The sequence below is a fragment of the Rattus rattus genome, chromosome 3 (assembly GCF_011064425.1).
Source record: "Rattus rattus isolate New Zealand chromosome 3, Rrattus_CSIRO_v1, whole genome shotgun sequence".
Taxonomy (NCBI): Eukaryota; Metazoa; Chordata; class Mammalia; order Rodentia; family Muridae; genus Rattus; species Rattus rattus.
The window spans coordinates 171,164,368-171,188,928 of record NC_046156.1 but is presented as its reverse complement, the minus strand read 5'-3'; the positions used below and the strand labels follow the sequence as shown (position 1 = coordinate 171,188,928).

General features: G+C 38.3%; 1 protein-coding gene across 1 annotated transcript; it reads right to left on the bottom strand.

Moving 5' to 3' along the window:
• Nucleotides 1-1,404: 1,404 nt before the first annotated feature.
• Nucleotides 1,405-24,274, bottom strand: Il7r (interleukin 7 receptor). The gene is made up of 8 exons (XM_032898793.1): nucleotides 24,193-24,274; nucleotides 19,746-19,884; nucleotides 10,611-10,768; nucleotides 7,378-7,535; nucleotides 5,591-5,759; nucleotides 4,657-4,750; nucleotides 3,247-3,322; nucleotides 1,405-2,877 (listed from the first exon to the last, which is right to left on the bottom strand). Exons 1-8 carry the CDS (start codon nucleotides 24,272-24,274, stop codon nucleotides 2,380-2,382), a joined length of 1,374 nt encoding a protein of 457 aa, XP_032754684.1. The 3' UTR covers nucleotides 1,405-2,379.
• Between the last annotated feature and the right edge of the window lie 287 nt (nucleotides 24,275-24,561).

Below are 24,561 nucleotides of genomic sequence, written 5' to 3'. Positions count from 1 at the left end.
AGAAACGATGTTTAGTTTCTGAAGGCATCAGTCTCAGAGATATAGGGAGACACTGTGGCCTGCAAGGCTGGCTCTTCACCCTTCCAGTGGGTCTGGGAACCATCTAATATTTTAGTGAACTCTCTTTCTTCTTAAAATGCACTTATTTTGCTAAATGCTAAGAATCTTGACTGATATTTGGCATAAAACATAAGTGTGATATATTTTAATACTAGTCTGTTTTTTTCCATATAACTGTGAGCTTGGAGTATCTCATTCCATTGTTTAGTGGCTAGCAGAGTGTAAAAGTAAGGCAGCATGGAGTCTCAACTTATTGCTATTAGTTCATTATTGAATTACTTAAAAATATCTCTCTGAAAATAGTAACACATCAAATGGCCTAGGAACATTTAAAGTAGCTAAAGAGGTCTGTGCTGAACTATAGAGCCCATTTAGTTATGTGTAGTTTTCATAGTCACAGAGTACATTACAGACATACAGTTCCTTAGCATTTAGTTAAACATGAAATGGTAATGCATACCATACATTTATCTATGCCATAGCTCTACAGAATACTATTAATTCATTTAAAAAGTATACAATCAACCCAGAGAACTTCATTGTAGTGGATGTATGAAAGAACACTGGAGAAAAAAAATTGCTGAGCTAAAAAAAAGAAAAGAAAAGAAAAGAAAAAGACCAGCACTGTGTCAATTCCAGAAATTTGCCCATTCTTTTATTTGAAGGCAAAAATTCCCATGGAAGTCTGGATGAAGAGAGAGACAAAGGCTTATAGAATATAAATTGAATAACTAGAGATTCTCTGGATCCAGACATAGTTGGTTGATAAATTTGTTACCTATTTCTCATTGTATTTCACATTATTTAGACATAGTTCTTGACATCTCTGTTTTGCATATTTTCTCTGGCCAAGAGTTTTGGTCTTCCTTTCTAAATACCAAGAGGAAAATTGGCAGAACCAACTAGTAATGTTACATGGCATGTGGTTCCCGAGTATATAATCAAGCATTAGCAGCAGTTGTAGTTATCTGAATATAATGCATAGATATAATACATGACTGAAGAGACACATCGATTCAAACAACCAATGTCAACACTGAAACAAAGAATTTTAATGCTAAGGCACCCAATCATGGTGTCTTTCAGTTATTTGTTGTTTTCTTAAGGAGATTGGCCATACACAGCAGGGATTCAAAATCGTGGCTTGCAGTCATGAATCAACATTTGAATTTGAGTAACTTACCCATCTTCTTCATGCTTCCATGAACATAGTTTCAGTTGGGATAATCACTGAGGTGTGCACAGCCCTTTCTTCCTGTAGTTTAGGCAATATCCAAGGCTGTAGAACTTGGGGTAATGTGTAATGGTGTCTCCACACACAGGAGGACTATTCCTCCACTCACTGTTAAATGTTGCTCTGATGTAGGTTGGCCATAGCTCCCCATATGATCTCACAGGGAAGCCGATGGGTAATAGCAGCAGGAAGATCATGGTCTAGATAACTGACTCTGGAACTTCTTGACTTATAACTTATTACTTTTTGGGTTCGTTTTCAAGTGAAAGAAAACAAAATCAAATGAGCTTGGTGCCTTTTTTCTTTCTCCCACTTCTTTGACACATGGTCACAGTATTTCACTCCCATAAGTGTATTTTGTCCTCTATGTTCATCCTCATAGACACTTTACGTGAAGTGACCATGTATCCACATCTCTCTGAGAAAGATACAGTTTATGCTTGCTATTAATTTTTTCTAACTTTCCCTTTCCAAAATGACCCAGTTTGGATTCTGACTGTAACCACCCACTTAGTGGTGATGTTTGATACTCAGTAGTAGGACAGGTTCATGGCCAGGGAGGGTTGAAGTTGGAATGCATGCTTCATCTGTTGCTGGAAGAAAAACCTGGACATTACTTAAAAATTTCTACTTTCAACTTCAGCATCTATGACAAAGAAAATAACAATTCTAATGGATGAACCCACATTGTAGTATTATTGTGAGGAAGAAATGAGAGCTGTTGTGTACTGCTGGATATATAGTAAGTCCTAATGATAGACCCACCACTGACATCCTTCTCTTCTTCCTGTATCCATCACCTCTTTCTATCTTTCCCTTTACTCTTCATTTAATTGAGTTTTACAATTTTAATTGGGTCATTTGTACTCATATGACTAATCCAACAAGGGGAAAACAGATTCTTCCTGCTTTGAATAAATGCTTTTGAGCTAGGAGATCAAAATGATTTCTTAGAATGCTGAAGATGTGTAGCAAGGCCATGTTGACTTTCTCTTCTAAGAGCTATGAGGGAGACAAGCATTCCAGACTTTCCGTCTCAGTGATCATTTGGTTTTCCTCGGAAGGGGTCTCAGGTTCCTTATAATTCATTTGTTTTGGTAAAAGCTAGACATAGTGACATATGCTTCTTCTTGATTCAATACTGAAGAAGTAGAGATGGGCTGTCCTTGAGAAACTGGTATCAGGATTCCTGACTGGAGAGGAAATGGTTGAGGGACAGTGCCATTTGTGTTTCTGGAGCTTGGCAGCAAGTCTTGATACACATGAGGCCTATTCCCGTCACCTTCTCTGTAGTCAGGGGACCTAGAGGAAAGGAATGCAGGGGTATTGCATGTACTTAGATTTCTAGCCAGGCATCTTAGGGGCGATTCTCTTCGGAACGTTTCTGGTGTGCCGCCTGAAATCTCAGATGGCCAGTTTGCACCGTGTACAGCTACTCTATGTCCCTGCTTCTCCAGCTCCCCAGGCCATGGAGGAAGATCATTTTGCAGAAAGCTTTCCACTTCATCCCTGGCTTGAATGCCATTCACCTCATGAATCTGGCAGTCCAGGAAACTTTCAGGATTGAAACTCACATTCAGATTCTGCAGAGAAAGACAGAAGCATTGGTGGCAATGGAAAGAGGAGCTACTATACAACTGATTCAGGAAAATAAAAAATGTCTAAGAAACTTTCTCACACAATTTACAGCACCATGTGAGAAAACAAACTGCTTGGTCTTCAGTTGGCTTCATTTCTGACTGAGCTGTGATATGACAGGTTTGAAGTAAACATTGTTTTTTTTCCTCCAACCCCCTGCCTTGTGTATCTTGGTTTTATTCCTCAGAGTCTTGTAAGGAGTCTTATTTATGTGATAAACGAAAGACCAAAAGTTGAGTGTTAGTTTCCCCTTCTCTTTTTTCTCTTAGATTAAGATTTCAACATTATGGTATTTCTCCACCTCAAGCAATTACCTTTTTTGGCTTCTTACATAGTTGTTCCAGAGTTTTCTTATGATCAGGGAGACTAGGCCATACAACAGGTTTAATCCTAAAACCAGAGAACAGTCATACATGAAACAAACGGCAGAAGGAGAAGGCACATGGCCATCTCTTTCCCCTTATTTGAGGGAGATTGAGAAAACAGTTTTCTGGTACTGGCTCTGTTACTGCTAGAGAGCAACTGTGGAAAAATATCTTATTCTCTTTGACAGTATCTTGCTATTGATTTAAGAAGGAGATAGAACAGAGCTCATTGATATTGATCTACTATGAACAAGACATTGGAATTATGTTGCAAAGCGCCCCAAAGAGAAGAGGGGGGTTTGCAGGGAGGCACTGTTGGTGTTGATATGGAGTTAAAATGGACCTGGTCTTTAATGCTCAATGTTGGCATTGTTGTCTTATTCATTGTCCTTACTGGAAGTAAAGGTTTTGCTTTAATTCCAGTGGAAATTGGTAATGCGTTCTAAGCCATTCGAGGGAATTATTTTATGGTAGCACTTTTCAAATTGGAGTACTTTTTGTCCTAGGAATATGTAGCCCTGTGCTGAGGGCATCTTCCTAGAACACTGAGTAATTTCACACGGCATGATTCTACCACAGAGTAGAATACAAAAATCTTGCGAATTTGTGTGCAGAAAGTCATGAGATCAAATAGACTCTACACTAGCATGAGTAATCACCTCTTCCGCCTTTAGGAGGCTGTGGGAAAAAGCACTAGAAAACACTTTTTAAATAATTCTTATTGGGGTGAGGGTCATGGCCTAGGGAGATAATCCAATAAATAAACTTCTTACCATACAACACTGAAGAACTGAGTTTGGATAGCAATGCATGATAACATGTATCTGTAACTCAAGGATGTTTGGAATGGTAGGAGCCAATTAGTCTGACTGAGACTGTGAGTTTCATGTTTAGTGAAAGACCCTGTCTCAAAAGACAAGGTAGAAGATAATCTGTATTGAGTTTGGATGCCGGTAGGCCAGCACACATTTGCATGTGTACACACATGAACACAAACATATACACAGACAGCCACCACACACACACACACACACATACACACACACACACACAGTCATGCACATTCACATGTGTACATACACAGACACAGATACACACACATGTGTACACACACATAGAGAGACACAATTAATATCTGTGGAATAATGTTTGTCTTATATCTAGTTTGTATACTTTTACCTCTTCTGAAATCATCTACAGTAAATTGACTGGGACCTAAGAATAGGAAAATGTATACTTGCCACTGTAATTCTGGAAATGTTAAGTCTTTTTAAAAATTTTCTAGATCAGTAAGTGGAAGCTGAGTCCTGCTTTTCTGGGGCTCCACAAATAGCCCTCTTGGTTATTAAAGAAAATCACCTTTTTTTCCATAGCACATGGGCTAAAATGACCAACAAAACCATAGAGAACAAACTCAGAAGGATGATACTTGGCAAAACCGGATCCCATCCCCCTGGAATGTAAGGAGAGATCATAGTTAGTATTCAGTAAGCATAAAGTGGGGGTATATATTTAGGGTGGTTTGACTTACTTAATAACACAGTCTCGCCTAATTGTTTCTTAGAAACAGCTCTTTGATAGACAGGAAGAGTGGTGCTGATCTTGGTGACCATGGCAAGAACATCAGCTACTTGAAATGTACAGACCTTTTATGATGGCCTAAAAACTTGCATCCAACTATCCATACCCAAAGGGAAACAAGTCTAAACAAGAGGTTCATCCTGAGGCTACAGCAAGTTCCAGAGTGAGAGTGTGAAGCTGGTACAGCAGGGAAAATCCCCATCCGCCTCAAATAGAAGCTTTAGGTAAGTTGATTTGGGCACTGTGCTGAGGTATGTTCTCTGGCTTCTCTGACTATTGACATTCCCCATAGCATCTTTATTGTTCTAGGAGGGGAGATGTGATAGATACTCAAGCTGACCTGCTCTCTTTCTATTAGCAAAGATATTTATTACCTAGAGGGACCACAGAAAGATCAGCCATGACCCCTGACAAAGGTGCAAAGTGTGTAAGAAGTTCATGCAGATTCACTAGTAGATTCCTGAGAACCTAAGACAGTGACATTGAGACAATCTGCTGTATCCATTATCTGGCACTATGGCTCAGCTCCCACTGCTCTCAGTCCAGAAAAATGGCTAAGGTAGCAGGCAGACAATTTTCCAAAGAAAGTAAAGAGGGCTCCCAGTGTCCTGACCTGTGGGTTATTTACAGTGATCTTCTGCTCCCTCTCTCTGCCACACTTCAGAATATGAAGTCACGGGGAAGGCACAGGGATTTTACAGCTTTTGCCTACCTTGATACTTGGAATCTGGTGTTTCAAATGTAGAACTTGGACTCCACTCACTCCAGAAGCCTTTGAAGTATTCGTGATTGGGAATGGATCGGACTTTGATTTCATACACTGCTTTTGGTTGTAGTTTTCTCTGTAGGATTGTTGTTCTTGTATGGGATAAATATACATGCTAGGGTGAAAAAACAAGTTACATTATTAGAAGCAAAAAGACATGTTGGCTAGACCTCTCAGTTGTAATAGGAACTCTTTCAGTCATGTTGGTAGTCTCTGGCAGTTCCTTCATATTCCTTAGATGAAGGAGTTGAACTCTGCAAAGTTTCTGAGGAGCAGAATGAGGGGCAGGCTCTAAATGATAATAGGTGAGGGTCGGTACTCAGCTGAATTATTGTCTCTCACTTTGGAGGGTATAACCCCCTCCTAGGCTCAGAGCTACCTCTTCTACTCCAGTATCTCCTTTTTCTTTCTATCTCTTTTCATGCACCAAAGGGAAACATAGGGTAGGCAGTGAAAAAGGCATTTCTGTCCAGAAAGATAACATTTTACACCATATATAATAATAAAGATACGATTTTTCCAACACTGTATTGTTTTTAAGAAAAAGATATTATATTGAGTTTACAGACAAAAGTAGTATCCCATTGTTATTTGTATTTACTTGACTATGTTAATTGAATTCATATATTTCTTATTTATGACAGCTTTCTAAGTTTTCTGCTCATTCACCTGTTGTAACGTTTGTCTCTTTCTTGATGATTAACTAACAAGTTGATGTAGACAGACCGTCTGTTAGCAGTTCTGTAGTCGTTTGATGCTAATTTTTTATTTGACTTAACAATTACATTAGTGTGTATTGACACAAGTGAGCCTCAAATAGAGGTCAGACATTTTAATTTACTTTTTTTAATGGACAGTGAGTTTATTGTCTTAGAACCATCTATTCATAACCCTTTCTTCTTCTAATGTTGCTTTTGCACTGGTAGCATGGTCAGATGATTAACGAAAGAAGGTAGGATGAAGGCCATCCAGTTTGCATGTGGCTGTGGATAGAGGAAGGCAACAGATGGCTTGGATAGAAACGCACATCTGGAAGTGGCATGTCTCAGCACACTGCAACGTGCCACCAATGACCCAGCTTGAGTAAAGGGGGCATGGGGCATATGTGAGCATTCTTTTGTTCTTGAGAAAGAGAAGCCATCTTCTGTTTATCTATTTGAAATAGGGAGGGCTGAGGTTAAGCTGGCAGATGAAGAGAATCCCAACTGCCCAGGATCCTTTCTCTCCCAGCTCATCTCCCAAACAGAAGATAAGCCCAGAAAGATCATTTTAACCTCAGCAGATCATGAAGAAGTCCACTAAACATCCAGAAAATGAAGAGATCGGAAAAACAAATTGTTCCTTCTGCAACTGAATCCTTAGGCATTAACATAAAAACAAAGTGACAGGAAAACCTTCCACCCTTTCTTCTGCTGACCTCTTGCTGCCCCCAAAAAGTCCTAGGGGAAAAAAAATCATGGCTACTTCTTGGTTGTGCTATGCAAAACCATTATTCTTCCTGATCATCCCATACACTGGAGGCTTTGTATAGCGAGGATCAGGTTTGTCTGGGCATCCATTCCTGTCTAAGTTCAAACCATAATGATAAACCAAAGTAAGTTCAATGAAGAGCAGCCAAGAAGATGCAGGAACTGTGGGGTCTTAAAGGTGTGGGAACCGCTCTGAGTGAAGACTAAATTCTAAAAACAGAATAAGATGATATTTATTTTATGAACACAATTGATTTACATTACCGTCCAGTTACTTTCACCCCTTTCTGGGCGGTAGGCCACATCATGCTTTAATGCTGTTACATATTTCTTTGTCGAGTGAGATGTATTAAATGTTACCAAAAAGTCATTTGCTTCTTTTCGATAAACTACTTTCAGGTTAGAAGGCGCCTCAGGTTTAACTGTTAAAAAAAAAAAAAAAAAGAAGAAGAAGAAAAGAGAAAAGAAATGAAATCTGTGTATGGAGCCAAAAAGGACATAAGTACACTTAAAAATTATGTAATTGTGTCATTTCCCCCTTTCCTGGCCTCCCTTCAAACCCTCCCACATACCCTGCTTGCCCTCTTTCAAATTCCTGACCTCTTTTTCCATTCACTGTTGATAACTACATGTTCTAAAGCCCTCTGCTCTGAAACCCATCCAGAGCTTTCTATTTTAGGAGCTGATCATTCACAAAGCCAAATCTTCTTTCTCCTTAATTCACATCCAGACAGCACTGCCACACGCTTTCTGTGGCTGGTGTGGCCTTCTGAGTGTTGTGAGTAGACGGAACTGTCTCAGTTCCAGTCTTGGCCCCTAAATCCTTCCATGTATAATTCTCATCTTGGTCTCTTTCTATATACTGAAGTCCTAGGGGAAAGAAAATTGGGTCACAGTGTGAAGGAAGTTCTAAGTGGTCATAAAATAAATCTCATCACCTGTATACATCAGAATACAAGAGAATGTGTTACTAATGGGCTTCACAGTCAAAGAAGTGCAAGGATAGGTCTGAGACCTCTGGCCCTCACCTCAAATACAAACAAGTGTAGAGTCTTTATCCTGGCCCTGGCTAACAAATTCCAGAGTGGCCTCCAGACTTTCTCCTGTCAATTTTAGCTAAATAAACCTATTTGCTTCATAGGCCTCTGCCTGCCTCATAGAGAGGCTGTTTAGAAATAATTTGTCATGTAAGATACACTACTGGAAGGAGAAAGCTAACACATCATCCGCACAAACCCAGAGAAAAGTATTGAGTTTTCTAGGAAAACATCTGTGTCAGTCTGTTATGTCTAGCTTTGGCCTGAGACAGTTTTATCAGTGCCCGAAACAAAGCAGGAAGGCAGGACAGTAGGCTGGGCATCTGTGAAGAAATAGAGGTGGGAGAGAAAGTTGCAGGTGACTAGGATTCTGGTTCTAGGTATTAGTCTGGAGAGCATTTAGTTTAAATTGGTGGAAAAGATAATTTAGTGAATGAGCTGTCTCTTGAGGAATTAGGAGGAAATAATCCTATTATTATTATTATTATTATTATTATTATTATTATTATTATTATTATTGTTATACTTGTTCAGGGATGCAGCACTTTCTAGGAACCCCCCAGAGACCCACACCCCCTCTTTCACTGGGGAGCTGTTCTCCCCTCATTGCCTCTCATGTAAGAGGTTAGTCTTGAGGTCTGTTGTGGAAGATGTCTCGCGGTCCTCCATGAACACTAGATATTTTGGAACCAGGATTATGTTTGGAACAGGAATCCCCAGATCCTGTGGGTGTGCTCTCTCCGCTCCCATAGCTGCAGAAGTTTGTGTTCTTAGATGGTTAATGCAAGAAAGCGAACATCTCCTGATGTTGAAGTGCTTTCTTAGATGATCAACAATTGCTACCTCACTCTTCAAGAGGAATACCTTAGCAGTCTGAGTGACTAGTCTTTCAATATGGTGCACAAATTAAGCACCGATCTGTAGAAAAATATCATCTCCAAATGAGTAAACAGCAACCTGCTCATGCTCAAAGCACAAAGATCTTGTTCATTGGAATCTTTGTCTCCTCTGCTATTCATGCCAGCCTAGCTGTTGTGTCGTCAACTTGTTAAGCCATCTGTGACTTCTGCTCTCTCCCTAAGACATTGTTTAGACATAGAACTTCTATTTTTCCTCTTTATTATCATCATTAAACAAAGATGAGGTAATTTTCCCACCGTATCTCATATCCAATGAGAATAGCTCTGTTTTCTTTTAGAATAGTGAAAGAGATATTGAGAAGAGGGGTCATAGCCTTTAAAACCAGCAAAACTTACATGTATGTGATTATGCTGAATGATTTTCTATATATATATTTCACTTGTAAATTTCCAGAGGCAGAAAAATAAAATATTTAATATGCCATTGCATTAATTCGAATTATAATTTAACTTAAAATATAACTGCCTTTACTATTATATAATTATGTGTATTCTAGGTCAAATCAATGTTTCATTCCTCACTTAATCTCTTTGGAAAAATAGTTATATTTTAGATCATAATGGCTATGCTATGGTATTTACTTTTTAAAAGCTAAATAACAATCTAATGGTATTTTAAAGATGTGATTAAAATGTAAATGAGTAGATTTGGAGTGACACTTTCCATAATCAGTAGGCACTGTCTGGTCAGTAAAAGACCTTTAGTTCAAAGGTATAAATTCCTTTCAGAAACAAGTCTGATTCAAGTATGCAATAAATTCTTGTTTTCTACCTTAAGAACTTAGACCCAATTCAGCAACATCCACACTTAACCCGCATTTATAACCTCTAGCTTATCCTAAAGATTTTAAAACCCCACTGTCCCAATCATAGGACCCAGTTCTTATATCTATGTATCTATAACTATATTATATCTATGTATCTATCTATGTATCCCATCTATCTATCTATCTATCTATCTATCTATCTATCTATCTATCTATCTATCTATCTACCTATCTATCTATCACCTATCTACCTATCTAGTTATTTGTCATCCATTGATTTATCTACCTACCTATCATCCATTTATCATTTACTTATCTATCCATTCATTTATCTCCCACCCCTAAGTTCTCTTTCACTTATAGAACTTTGAAAAATATGGAAAATGTATTTTTAAATGATTAATTGAGCCATACACATTTGGCATATGATGTGACTATGGAGAAAAGATCTCAAGATCTTCAGGTGAAGTGCATGAATTAAAGGAAAGATGTATGGGAAGGTGGCAGATGGCCTGCTTCAGTTACATTCCTTATACTGATGTCAAACACTCTCTTTCATAGCTGAGTTTGAATATTCTTAGCATATTTTCTCACAGTAGGAATTCATGATTCAAGTGTCAAATTTACATTTCTTAAAAATGAGTCAGAAAAGTTGCTATTGTCTATCACAAAGTGTTTTCATGACTTGCAAATTTTTATCATTCTGAAAGCAAAGATTTATTTCAGCAGCTATCCAAACCATGGAAACCATACCATCATATACAATTTCTTACCTATTGTGGTTATGTCCAAAATTTTGCAAATTACATCCTTTTTTCCAAGCTTCACACATACACTGCTGTTACCAATCAGTAAGAATTTTGATGTCTTTATAAAATACATCTCTTGTAGCTTATTAAGAGTTAGGCAATCTATGCCTAAAAGAGCCCCACTGTAGAAACAAAAAGTTATAAGTCTTTATTGAGGTATAATTTTCTGTATACAATTAAAATAACATTGTCCCTTTAGTTATATGAATTCAATTTTAGTGTCCACAGGTATGTAAGTAGGTGAGCTAATGCTGAGGAGAAAAATAAGAGTGAATTTAAATAACATAGTTTTCTGTTCTGTTACAATTATTATGTGCAGATGATTTTGAAGTGGTGAAAGCGTGCTTATGGAAATTAGGAGCAAGATCTATATAGTTCTTAGAATTAATCATTAAAAAAGCAAATATTTTATTCAGATAAAAAAGTAATCAATGTCTCTTGGGGACAAATGAAAAATATAACTGTAAGAAATGTTGATACTGTTCCTTCAGATAGGATTAAAGGGAATGCTAAATTGGTGGGAAAGGTTTATATATACAACTACATATATTTAATAAGTAAGCTAAGGTGTTTTCATAGAGCCTTTGTGTATTGTTTTGTTGTTTGAGACAGAAACCTTTCTATATAGTCCCAAACTCATTACATAGACTGGCTCTGAACTCACAGAGATCCCACATAGTGCTGAAGGCATATATCACTATGTCCAGGATCATAAGAACTTTGGCTAATGGAACTCAACAAGATAGGTCAAGAAAAGGAATCGAAGTTCTGCGTGGCAGATCATGACTGTAATCTTAACATTTGAGAGTGTAAAGCAGAAGGATTGCTGTGGATTTGAGTCCAGCACTGTCTACACAGAACTTCTAGGATACTCTGGGTAGAAGATTAGAAGTTACTAATACCTGAAATGTCAGAGGAGACACAATTTTATATTACATAGATACTAAAACTATAGGACATATAACAATTTGTGAGAGTGAACGTGAATTTTTGAAGTGAAAGCATTCTTAAAACTTAACCCCATACAAATTAAATGTCTCAATACAAGTCACATTCATATTAATACATACCCTCACAATTAAAACTACGTGCTTGATGGCTAAAGGATGCTGAGTTCTATCAAGTGGTTAAGGAAGACAGTGCCAATACCACCAAATTTCTTCCCCAAATAGAGACGATCTATGTTATTCTGTGAAGACCATTTAAAATTGGCACCCAAACTTACCAAAATATAGGGAAGAAAACCATCCCTCCAGACTGTATACATAGGATTAAGGACTCACTTGTAGAATACTTACCTAGTTTCCTCAAAGTCCTACCTAATTCTAGTATGGCAGAATATACCTGTAATCACATGCTCCAAACATAGAGGGAGGAATACTAGATGTTTGAGATCATCCTCATCCACTTAGTGAGACTGAGCCGGCATAGGGCATCTAAAACAGTGTCTAAAAAAATGTATACATAAGCAGAGGTCTGCCTGGTCTGGCCTCAGAGAGAGAACATGTACCTAACCCTCAAGAGACTTGAGGTCCCAGGGAGTGGGGAGGTCTGGTGGGGTGGAGCCATCCTCTTGGAGACTGGGCTGGGGCATGAGGGGAAGGAGGAATGGGATGAGGAACTGTCAGAAGGTGGACCAGGATGGGGTAATGACTGGCCTGTAAAAAGAGATTAAAGAATAATAATTTCAAAATGTGTGTATGGTTTTCAAAGTAATCATACTGTATCGTGTCAGGTGCGGTGAGTACCAGCAAAACAGAGCAGGAGCAATGTTCAATCGTCAATCAGCATAACTGACCACACTGACAGAAGAAAAAGTCACTCATCTCTCATGGAAGCAGAATTTTTGATAGAATCACGTATTTATTCATGGTTAAAAACTCCCCAACCAACAAGAAACTGAATAAAGACAGTTGTTCAACTCAGTGAAATGCAATTATAAAAATTTAATATAATCATAATGGCAAACATGAGGACAAGAGACAGTTCTCTTTGTACACTCAGACACAGCAGCACACTGGAGCTCCTCAGTTCACAAGAGAAGAGAATCAAAGGCAAGTGTAAGCAGAATTGAAAAGAAGAAAACACATTCATTTGCAGAAAAAACCTATCTGTTAATATGGACATTTATAAAGACTTCCAACATAATTAAAGGAAATAATTGAATCCATCAAAGCCACCAGAAAAAAAGCTAGCTGTATTTCTATGGATAGCATCACAAAATTAGAAAATGAAGTTTAAAAATGATAGTTCCTTTGAGATAATAGTAGAAAGATAAAAGACTTAGAAATAAAATTTATAAAGGATATTCAAGGACTTTGTACTGGAAATTACAAAACATTTCAGACAGGTGTTTGAAGAAATTTAAATAAATTGCGCCTGCTCTGTTTTGCTGTGTGAACAAATTTGCTGCTTATAAATTAGAGCCTTTACTATTTTATATACTACTTATCAATGTTTTATCAGTAGAATGAAAGTATAGAAAAACCAAAACATCACTGAAAAAACAGAAGAATAAACACAGATGGCTTAAAATAGCACAGTATATAAATATGATCCTTAATCCTATACGATTTTATACATTTCTCACATCTAAATACAAAGTTAAGCCATAAAAATAAAATAATGTAAAAGATAATATTTCAGTTTTTCAGAGTAACCATATCTTGAGCACACACCAAGAAAGGCACATTCACTCAGTTCACCAAAGAAATCACCGAACCTTAGTTCCCAAGACTTATAATCCATTCTGATCCATATGCATATGCTCATACATACACACACACACACACACACACACACACACACACACACAAATGCACAAGACACACACTCACACGTAATCGGTTAGTAGGAAGAATTCATTTCGTGTAAGCAACTCGCACAGAGTCATTCTGCCAAAATGGCTACTTCCAACTGGCCCCAGCTTTTCCTCTCTTCAGGATGTCTTGCTGGGCTTGAAGAACAAAGACTCTGCAGGAAAACAAACTCACAAGGACACTTTTCAAAAGAGGGAAATTAGGCTTGAAACACGGGAAAAGAGAACAAAACTAGTATTTTTTTTTTTTTGCTCTGTATCATTTATTTTTATGATGAGAATGCATGACTTCATTTTTACTTCTCCCCTGTTACTCCCTTAACCTTGCCTACTTTCTTTGCTCACAGTTCACTGCCGGGTTTGGAGGGGGAGGAGGGAACTGTGCATAGCAAGATATGTCAGTCTTCAGTGGTTTTTGAGAAATATGTGTGGTATGCAAACGTCAGTCAAGTTCTAGGTGTAGGATATTTCTTTTACACTGACTGGTTGCCTTTTGAGTGTGCGACAAATAATCTGATTCCTAAGGAAAACCAGAGTCCTCCCTTCTTTCCCGTCTTAGTTTTGCCAGCCAATAGTAGTTCTCATCAATGTAAAAACATTACTACTCGATTCTTTCATTCTTGACTTCTTTCACTTGGTCACATGCCCAGGAGTTGTAGTCTAGATGATGCTCATTTTCCTGTACCCCGTCTTTGTAACTACTGAGTGGCAAGTCACTGGATGAATATGGTCCAAGTTTTAATCCTTATTAGATGGCTTACCCTTTCTTTGTACAGGAAGACAAAGGTATCCCATAGCTTGGCAAAGCTAGACATGGGTCAAAACTTGATGCAATTATTAGAACTAGAGATAAGTGAAGGAATTGTAAGTTTATTTTTAATACATGTATATATATCTTAATTTTTATATTTATGAAATTTATTTATTCACTTTCCATCCCAATATCAGCCTCTTCTCCTAGTAACCCTCATGCTGATCCTTCCTCTATTCCTCCCTCCCCTTCTTCCCTTTCCACTGTCAAATTTTAGTTTTTGTGAATGACTATCAGGAAAGAGAGTTTTTCAAAAGCCCACATCCCCAGAATCTCTGTGTACCTGTGTAGGTTGAATGCAATGTCCTCTCTGAAATGTATCACTTAGAAAAAGAGTAAAAATTTGAAAAGCATCAAAGTGTACTACATACAAGGGAACAGATGTGACATGAGTGAAAAACTCAGAAGTCTGTCACCAGCAACCATTTAATAGAAAGGCTGCCAGGATTTGCTGAGTTAGAACAGAAGTGAGAGAGAGAGATAGAGCATTGGGGGAAATACCAACTTTTGAGCTCAAGGTACCTGTGTGATGTAGAGAAAGCAGAGGCTAGTAGGCTCTATGCCACTACTTAAATTTAAAGCATTGTTTAAGTAAATGAGTAAATTCTTCAGTTATATGTCATGAACCTGAAGCAGCGCTTTGGTATTTTAGAAATTTAGGCTCGACTGCAAATGGCATACACCCGCTTCTTCGACAATGACATTAGTAAGTGATTACTAGTAAGAAGTCCCATATATCTGTCTGTGATGCTGGGCCCCTTGTGGACAGGTCCTAAGATCCAAGAACTGGCCATGTAGAGGGGAAGCCATGCTGGCATGGTAAAATAAAGCAAGTCAATTACAATGGCCAGCTTTTGTTTGTGTTACGACTTACTTACACAATGGGAGGAAACTCATTATCATAGCCAGCAGGAGTATGCAATTCAGTGATAAAAATTTATTTGGTCTCTCTGTATTGGCTCACTTAGAGATGATTTGAAACTCTAGTATTCAATCCAATAACCACTCTCATATATATATATATATATATATATATATATATATATATATGATATATATCTCAGTTGAAATATGGCTAGTCCAAACTATAATATGGTCTAAATGTATTTATGTACTGTATAGTTTGCACATGTTTATAAAAGGGGCACAAACTATCTGCATATGCTATTTATATTGATTACATGTTGAAATAATAATTTTTGAAAGTATCAAATTAAATAACACATGTTGGAATGATTAACTTCATTCTTATTTTACTTTTTGAAAAAATGTGCTGCTAAAAGAGGTTGGCCAGATAACTCAGTGGTAAGACTCTGGTTTAATCTACAGAACCCCTATAATGGAAAGAGAGAATTGGTATTACCTGTGTACTGCACACACACACACACACACACATGAAATCATGCACACATGCATATATACATGCATATGCACAAATACAAACACTAAATGTAATAAAAATATAATGAAAACAATTTAAAGTGACCTATGTGCTCATAGATTTAGGGATTGCATTATATTTGTATTGACCAGAGATGCTCTAGGATATGTACGGCAAGGAGAAGATCACAGTTATTACTCAAGTAGTACATATATAGTTCATGATTCTGATCTTGTATGCCATTCCTTGGGACACTGGCCCTAAGTCACATTCTCAAACCTGTTCTAAAAGTAGAGAGTGATGCTAAAGATCATTTAACCTAAATTTTAATTCCATCATTCTCTTCTTCCCCCAGTCTTGTGCAGTTTAGTATGAGGGATGCGTTTGTCTTATCAACATAAACAGATGTTCAGACCAAAGGAAAATGTAGAAAAACAAAATATAGCAAAATCAATCAATCAATCAACCAACCAACCAAACAAACAAACAACAAAAATGGCCATGAAAGACAGGATATGACTCGAAATTTAAAGAGATAATATAGTTTACTGTCCAGAGGACTGAACACTTAACACTACTTGATAGATATTCCTGCTAAGGGCTATAATATCAGTTGGCCTGTAAAAGTGACAGTCATGGAGAAAATTAGTGACATAATTAAAGTTGTAGGTGGTATGTGGGAATAATATGAGGGTACAGAAAATGTGGAAACAGTATGATTGCTTTTGTGGAAACTGATAGAAATTGAATGAGCTCCCCCAAAAGACATATCTGACTGTTGAATGCTAACATAATATTTTTATGTGAATTGCACTGAGAGATTGTCCAATTGGCAGTAGTAAAAGCAACAGATTGCCCTTGCTTTTTCCCCTATATGTTTGGGGGCTGGAGAGATGGTTCAGGGGTTAATAGCACTGACTGGTCTTTCAGAGGTCCTGAGTTCAATTCCTAGCAACCACATGATGGCTCACAACCATCTATAATGGGATCCGATGACCTCTTCTGTTGTGTCTGAAGACAGCCACAGTGTACCCACATACACAAAAATGTTCATACTGAAAAGATTCAAGTACCATTTACAGATGCCTAGCACATGGCAGGCATTCACCAGGTGTACCCCAGTGTAAGACAGTTGCTGTGATGCTGGTCTGAACATCACCCTGGGAATAGGTCTAGTTAGCTTGACTACTGGACTTTTATCCCAGTACTTCTTCCAGAGCTTTGTTGGTCAAAACACCTGAAACCTGTCTCAAATTTCAGGGGAGAAAAGGTAGGACGCTCTGTAGATAATTTAGGGTTTTTCTGGTATGTAATCTGTTGGACTTTTCCACCCTCTTCACCCTTTCCCCATTAATTCCTATTGGACTAAAGCCAATCATGAGTATTTATATTTTCATAATAATTGTATCTGTCACTGTGAACTAGTCCATTGGTATACTAGCAATTCACATCTGTGAGCTTTGTTAACATGAGACCTCCCTGAAATCAGTTAACTAAAAAACAAACAAACGAACAAACAAACAGTCCATTTCTCGTTCAGTGATTGGCGGTTGGATCCAGGACAGATGTTAAATTTATCATGTTCTGAGAGAAGGATCCTAGTATCTACCAGTGATCACTGTGTAAACAACTTCAGTAAATCCCAACTTCTATTTCACACATTTATTTTTAAAAGAAAACAAATGTTTTACAAAACCTAGTACCCTTTTGAAGAAGAAACACACAAATTCAGAACTGTTTAATTACCATATTCTCAACCTAGAAGGTACATGAATGTCCCTCTGAGAGTGTAGGTGCCTCATGGAAATGTTAGTTATCTAGAAATCTTTTTCAGCTATTTGACATCAACTTTCTGTTTTCCACCTTGTATACCTTAATCCATACACACACACACACACACAAAAACACACACACACTTACACACACACACACACACACACACACACACACACACACACACACACACACACACACACACAGACACACACACACACACACACACATACACACACACACACACACACACACACACACACGCACACACACACACACTCACACACACACTCACACACTCACACACACTCACACACACACTCACACACCCCCACTCACACACACTCACACACACTCACACACACTCACACACACACTCAACACACACACTCTCACACACACACTCTCACACACTCACACACACATACACTCATACATTCACACACACACACTCACACACAGATATTAAGGCAGGTTTTCGAAACAGAAATATCTGTCCAACTGGAAAACATAATGTGACGATGCTCTGGAGAAGCTAATATATGTCAGAGGAACTGGGAACACTAAAGGGAAGTTTGTTACAGTGGGGAAGAGCATGATTGAATATGTGAAAGAAAGTGGACACAAAGGTCAGCTGTGGCTTGGTCAAGTGAAACAACAGTGTTCATCACAGCTCACCAAGAACTGGGTGGGAAAACACAACCTCTGTGTGAAGGGGTATTTTACTTTCCATAAAAACTGAGAACATTGTTTAGATGAGTTAATTTACTGATTTATCAAGTTGTAAGAATAATTCTTGACATCTGTATTTTGTTTTGGTTTGAGTGTGGGGTATGTATGTATGTCCTGTATATATGTGTGTGTGTGTGTGTATGTGTGTGTGTGTGTGTGTTTGCATATGTCTGTGGGTGTTCATGTGTGAACACACCTTTGGAGAATAGTGGCCAATATCTTGGGTCTTCCTCTATCATTCTTCATGCTACTCTCTAAAACAGGGTCTCAGTGAACCTGGAGCTCATTGACTGGACTACTTGAGTAGCCAGTAAAGCTCACACATCCATCTCTCTTCATAACCCTCATCTGCAGCATAGCTCAGGGGTGGGATTGCAGATAGCACACTCAGCTTTTACATAGATTCTAGGCATCTCATCTCAGATTCACCAGCTTGCATAGCAGGAAATGTACTGACTAGGGTATGTCTCCAGATCTTGGGTATTTATGCTTTTGTTCTCCATAGAAAGTGTGCTCTAAAAATACAATAACAAAACCAGACAGGTGTTATGCTGTGAATTTCGACTCCAAGATGTTGTTCCTCTAATGGCTTCAGGAAAAACTTGTGCATAGACTCAGGAAGCTGCTATAGATTCAGGAAAGTGAGAAGCTACAGCTTATCTGGGTTGTAGATGGCAAAGGACTTCCTTAGTGCTCATGGAACTTAAGAAGTCCTCTTTTACTACTGCAGACCTTGACATACTTTCCTTATATGGAAACTTACAAAAAAGGAGGTCATCTGATATGAATTTGGAAATAGCCACAAGTCAGAATCTCGTATTAGAGATAATAAACCTTGAGAACAAGTGATGACTGGTGAGGGAGGGAGCAGCTTTAGCTCCTTGAGGTCTCCATTAACTTTCAGACCTAAAGCTATTCTTGCAGTTTGATTTCCTCCAGGGCCATATGAAACCAAGAATCAACTTGGTCCTATGGATAACTGGAAATTCTCCATTGACTAGATTGTCTGGAATTAAACTATTTCAAGAGGGTGGGTGTTTTAGATATATATGCATAGAATTATCACTTAATGTCTTTTCTCCTTTACTAAATATTAGATGTTTATTTGAGCTCTTTACATATATTTAATTGCTTAATCACCATAACTTTCCTGTGTGATTAAGTCATTCTTTTTTTTTTACATGAAGAAACTAAAGAATACATGTTGCATAACTTGCTGCAAATCAAAAACGTATTAAACATTGGCATTGGGACTAGAAGCCAAAGCAATTACGTTGCATAATGGAATTTGAAAATAGTACACTGCCTTAAGAGAATGTTCTAGGCAAAGCAGCATTTATTTAGATTACTGTGAAATATGGAGGGATGTAGAATCTCCAAGATCAAAAACACCATTTGCATGTGTCCCTGTGAACTAACAAATGAAGTGAGAGTTGTCTCACTTTAATTTCTGGCAGTGGACAAAGTATTTCAGAAAGTTTTGAGAACCTAGTAAATTTTAGCATTTGATACTTAGGACAGACACTCCCTCCTTTGCAGGTCCTGAAAGGAACACATAGAGACAGGAGACGGATTCTTCCTCACCATATTTGAAATTCCAGATTAGTGGTTTTGATGTCTGGGTCATTAAAAGCACAAGTCAGTGAGTGCTGATTTCCATCCACTTCCAGCTGGCTGTAGCACCAGAAGGAGTGATCATCTGGTTCCGCATCCTCTAGATCTCCTGGGAAGAAAGAACAAGACACAGCTGTTAAGGGGCAAAGGCAAATGAATGTATCAGTTGAAAATCTAATACCCTTTAATTAAAATGTCACCTGTGTAATAGACATGAAGGAGATTGATTATATATATATATATATAAATAAAGAAATTCCAAAGACACAGCAAAAGTTTCAATGTGCTCTGTCTCTCTGTCTCTGTCTCTGTCTCTGTCTCTGTCTCTGTCTCTCTCTCTCTCTCTCTCTCTCTCTCTCACACACACACACACACACACACACACACCACACCACACACACACACACTCCAGAAACACACACACCAACCTCAATGTGCAGATGCAGATTACAGAATGTTCTAATTGAAAAAAAAGTCATAGTGGAGGAATGTGTCAGGAACATACAAACAGTTCTACCATTGGACTGGTATCTTGGAAAATTATAAGGGACATGGACAAACCCCTTTCCTTGTTTATATAAGAATTCCTTTGTTACACTTTAAAACTGTATTTAGAAAATATTTATTTGAGGTTATATTCTCCACTTCAGCCAGGTGATCTAACATGTTCCGGGAAGGAAATGCCTCGCATAAATAAAAAGTACTAAATGTTAATAAACAAATCCCCAGTGAGACTTTAAAATGTTGAAATTATCTTTTTTTACACTGAAGTGTTTACATGTTTCAGATAAGAGATCTTGTATTTCACTTATATGCCACCTAATCCAACCTTGGGTTTCTCTGCAGGTCTTCATTTGTTCCCTTCCAAGTTTCTTTTCAAATGAAAGATAATAATAACTATTCTGGTTCCAAGTTCACATCTTTATATGATTGCTTATTGTCCCCTAAAAGGACATCACAACTCAACAGTAATATTGATGGCTCTATTCTGGGCAACAGAGAGCATCTTATCTTAAGTGACCTACTGAGGCAAGTATAAAACAGTAGACTCCAATGACGAGAAGGTTTAGCCTGCATGAGTAGATTGTTTTCAGCTACTGTATTCTATGCATATCAGTAATATTCTAGAAGAAAGTGGGAAATGAATTTTTTTTGCATGTGTAGCCATTTTGGGTAACTGCCATTTATCAAAGGTATTATTTGATTTCCTAAGCTACTTATAGAACCCATGACTGAATAGGTATTTCTGTATATACGTACATGAGATAGCCACATATGTATATATAAAGTGTGCACATATACATATATACACTATATATAATATATTATATATGTATATATAATTATATTTAATAGGAGAATAAAATCAGAAAAAATCTTCCAGTAAATACATTTCAATAAGGACAAGGAAAATCTAGAGCAATCACGGGCTTATATCATGATAGTGAGTGTGGACAGCCCCTGACAGCTTCCAGATGTTTAATCTCACCCAACTAGAGACTTTATCCTTTTCTGGTTTTCATATGGAAGCAGGATGTACTGACAATGGCCCCAGATGAGTGACTGAGCAGCTATACGCAGTTTCAATTGCATTCACTTTAATGAATGACCTCCAAAGGTCTGTGGAAAGGTTAATAAAAGATTGTGAACAGGCCAACCAGGCAAAGTGACCGTAATAAGGAATAGATCTCAGAGCTCACCTAGACACAGACTGGGGTCCCTGTTCACAGGAATTTAACTTCCTAGGCAATCCCAGAGCCTAGCATTTCACAGTTGGAACATCAACAAGTTTCTTTATGTATGGTATAAGTTATTGCCTGCCCTTACACAGCAGCTCTCAGCTCTCACACAGTCTTGTACTTCGCTTGTGCCTCTCACCAACACTCTGTAATAGAGATGACCTACTGTTTGGGTTTAGACATCCCGTGGATCATCTTTATTACAAAACCTTTCCTTCGATGACACGAGACAGAGAGAGTGCACTTCAAGCCGATGACAGGCACCAGCTGAAGAGAAGACCTCCACACACTCCAACGACCCAGTCTGACAAAGTATGTCTCAAGTTATCTCACACAGTATGCAAATAGCTGATCCCGCCATGTTTCCTGCACTCAAAGCAGCTGCGTTGACTGAATGAACTGTCCATTTAGTCTTTAGCAGGTGTTGTTATGGCACGCAACTGCTCTGTAACCAAAATCATTGCTGTAAAAATGGGGGAAGTCACATGCCGTTGTGGGAGAATAGTCTACCTCCTGTGAGCTGAAGAACTCTTAGCTGAGAGTAGCACATGCAGGGGGTGTGCATGTCGATCTTCGCTGTTCTAACTTTGTAGCTGGGCTGGGCTCTCTTACTGAATGCACAGACACCCAAAACCCCATATTCTCACGCTTGGTGCACACACACACACACACACACACACACACACACACACACACACACACACATGCACACACACACACACACACACACACACACACACACACACACACACACACACGTATACATGCAGCCTTTGGCGTTCTTTTGAAAAATGATTGTAGTATATTGACGGAAGCTTTTACTCTTACTGTGGTTTTGACATTATGTGGAACAATGAGTTAATGCATCCAGAATTCGATAGGAAGTATCTAGGCATTAAATACAAATTCTAAGTGTAGAAATTTAAAACATTTGGAATACATATTATAAGCAAGGCAGTGCCATTTAGAAGACTTCTCACAGAGTGATTACTTGATGAAGAGCTTGAACTGTCAGGGCTTTTGAAGTTTTCTTTGCTTGATCTGACCCTCTGTTAGTTATTAGAAAACTAACTTTATCTTTAAAACAACAAAAGCAGATTGCCTCCAGCAAAAAGTGGGAGGTATCTTGACATGCTTATGTGATGCATATGGGTGGCTATGCTCATCAATCTGAAAAAAATCCCGAAATTTAAAAAGCTGAAGTGAAAATCCAGTTTACAGCAAGAATTTTTGCTATTTTTTTTAAGCAGCAGTATGGTCAATAGGAAAAAAAAATAGTGGTAAAGGATTGCACGAAACAGCAGCAAGGTTCTCATGCTTCCTGCCATACATTTGCACACATTTAACATGAGATAATGACTCTCCTCACAAAGTGACTCATGCTCAGTCATGCTGGAGAGTGGGACTCTGATGATGCTCTTCGTAAGAAAATGCAAGGGTTTTCCATCCTTGCTGATTAGGAAGTAAAATCACACAAATATCTAAGCTTAGGAAGCATGACTAAGGGAATTTGCCTAAAGAGCTAAACCAAGTCTCTAGACTGCTGTGTATTGATATTTTCCGTAAAGAAAACATAAATGTGTCTTGAGACAAGCTTTTATTATGTAGCTTAGGCTGGCCTGGAACTTATGACCTTCCTGTCTCAGACTCCTAAGATTCAGGATTACAGAAATGTGCTACATACCCAGTTTAAGAATGCACATATAAGTCAGGCATTGTGGTGCCTGCCTTTAACCCTAGCACTTAGGAGGCAGAGAGGCAGAATATATACCACTTTTTTAATGTTGTGTGTTTGTGTGTATGTCTGTATTTGTGTGTGTGTGTGTGTATGTGTGTGTGTGTGTGAGAGAGAGAGAGAGAGACAGACAGACAGAGAGAGAGAGAGAGAGAGAGAGAGAGAGAGAGAGAGAACAGTTTAATTAATTTGTAGAAACAAATTGGAGATCCACATTCCATGTAGCTCGTTTGTCTACCAGAGACTTTTGAACACGTCGTGTAATTAGAATGCATATTTTTAAGGAGTCAAGATCTAAGTATTTTATGGATTCAGAAGAGAATTGTGATGACCATATGATGGATTCGCTGAATATAAAAGCAATCCTGTGTATTTCAAAGAAGACGCTTTCCCCAGCACACTACTGAATTATTCATCAGCAATCTACCATGAATCTGCAGAAGCTAAAGTATTTGGAAGAAATACATTATCAAGTGACTTCTATGTTCTAGACACTAGAAATACAGTTCTGGTGAATTCACAAACCTATTGCTCCTGGCCATTAATTTATCATGGATATCTAGGGTTTTAGAACTCCATACATAGTTAAACAAAACAATGATGACTATATTTTCAGGCAGGCACAATTTTGGAAGAGATTTGTCCAACCAGCCCCAACAGAGAATTGATAAGAGGTTTCTTTTCTGAGTGCACCAGCATCCGTCCACATTTATGAGCCAGACTTTGAACCAAATTCACTGCTCCTTGACAGTTCTTGTGAGTTACAAGCCATTTGCAGCATTGTCCTCATTCCCTCTGTCCTGGTGATAAATACCCACAAAACGACCTAACTGGTGCTAAATTCTTGCTGCCCAGCTCTGGCCTGTTAGAGAACTGTGTAACCTAAATGTGTATGCTAAAGACAACCTGAAATCCTTTCAAAAAGGAATGAGAAATGACTCACCATCCTGGGCATTGCCACTTTCTCCAGAAGCAGCTTGAAGTAAGCAGAAAACTATAGCGAAAGCTCTACCCAGAGCCATCATTCTGAGAGAGAGAAGAGAGAAGAAGCACACTTGTGTGCGTAAGTGAATGAGAGAGGGGGAGACCAAACCCAGCTCTGTGCCTACTTAACCACAGACAGGGAACTATGAACATCACAGAAGAAGGCAAGTGCCAGAAACAGGAAGTCTGAGCAAAAGGATTGCTGCTGTAAGCAGAGGTAGAGGAAACAGAGAGGTAGAGTGTGACTTTTTTTTTTGTCTGCGTCTTAGTATTCCTTGCAGCACTCGAACTTAACTGCTTACTTTTGAGCAAGATGATAGGCTTCAAG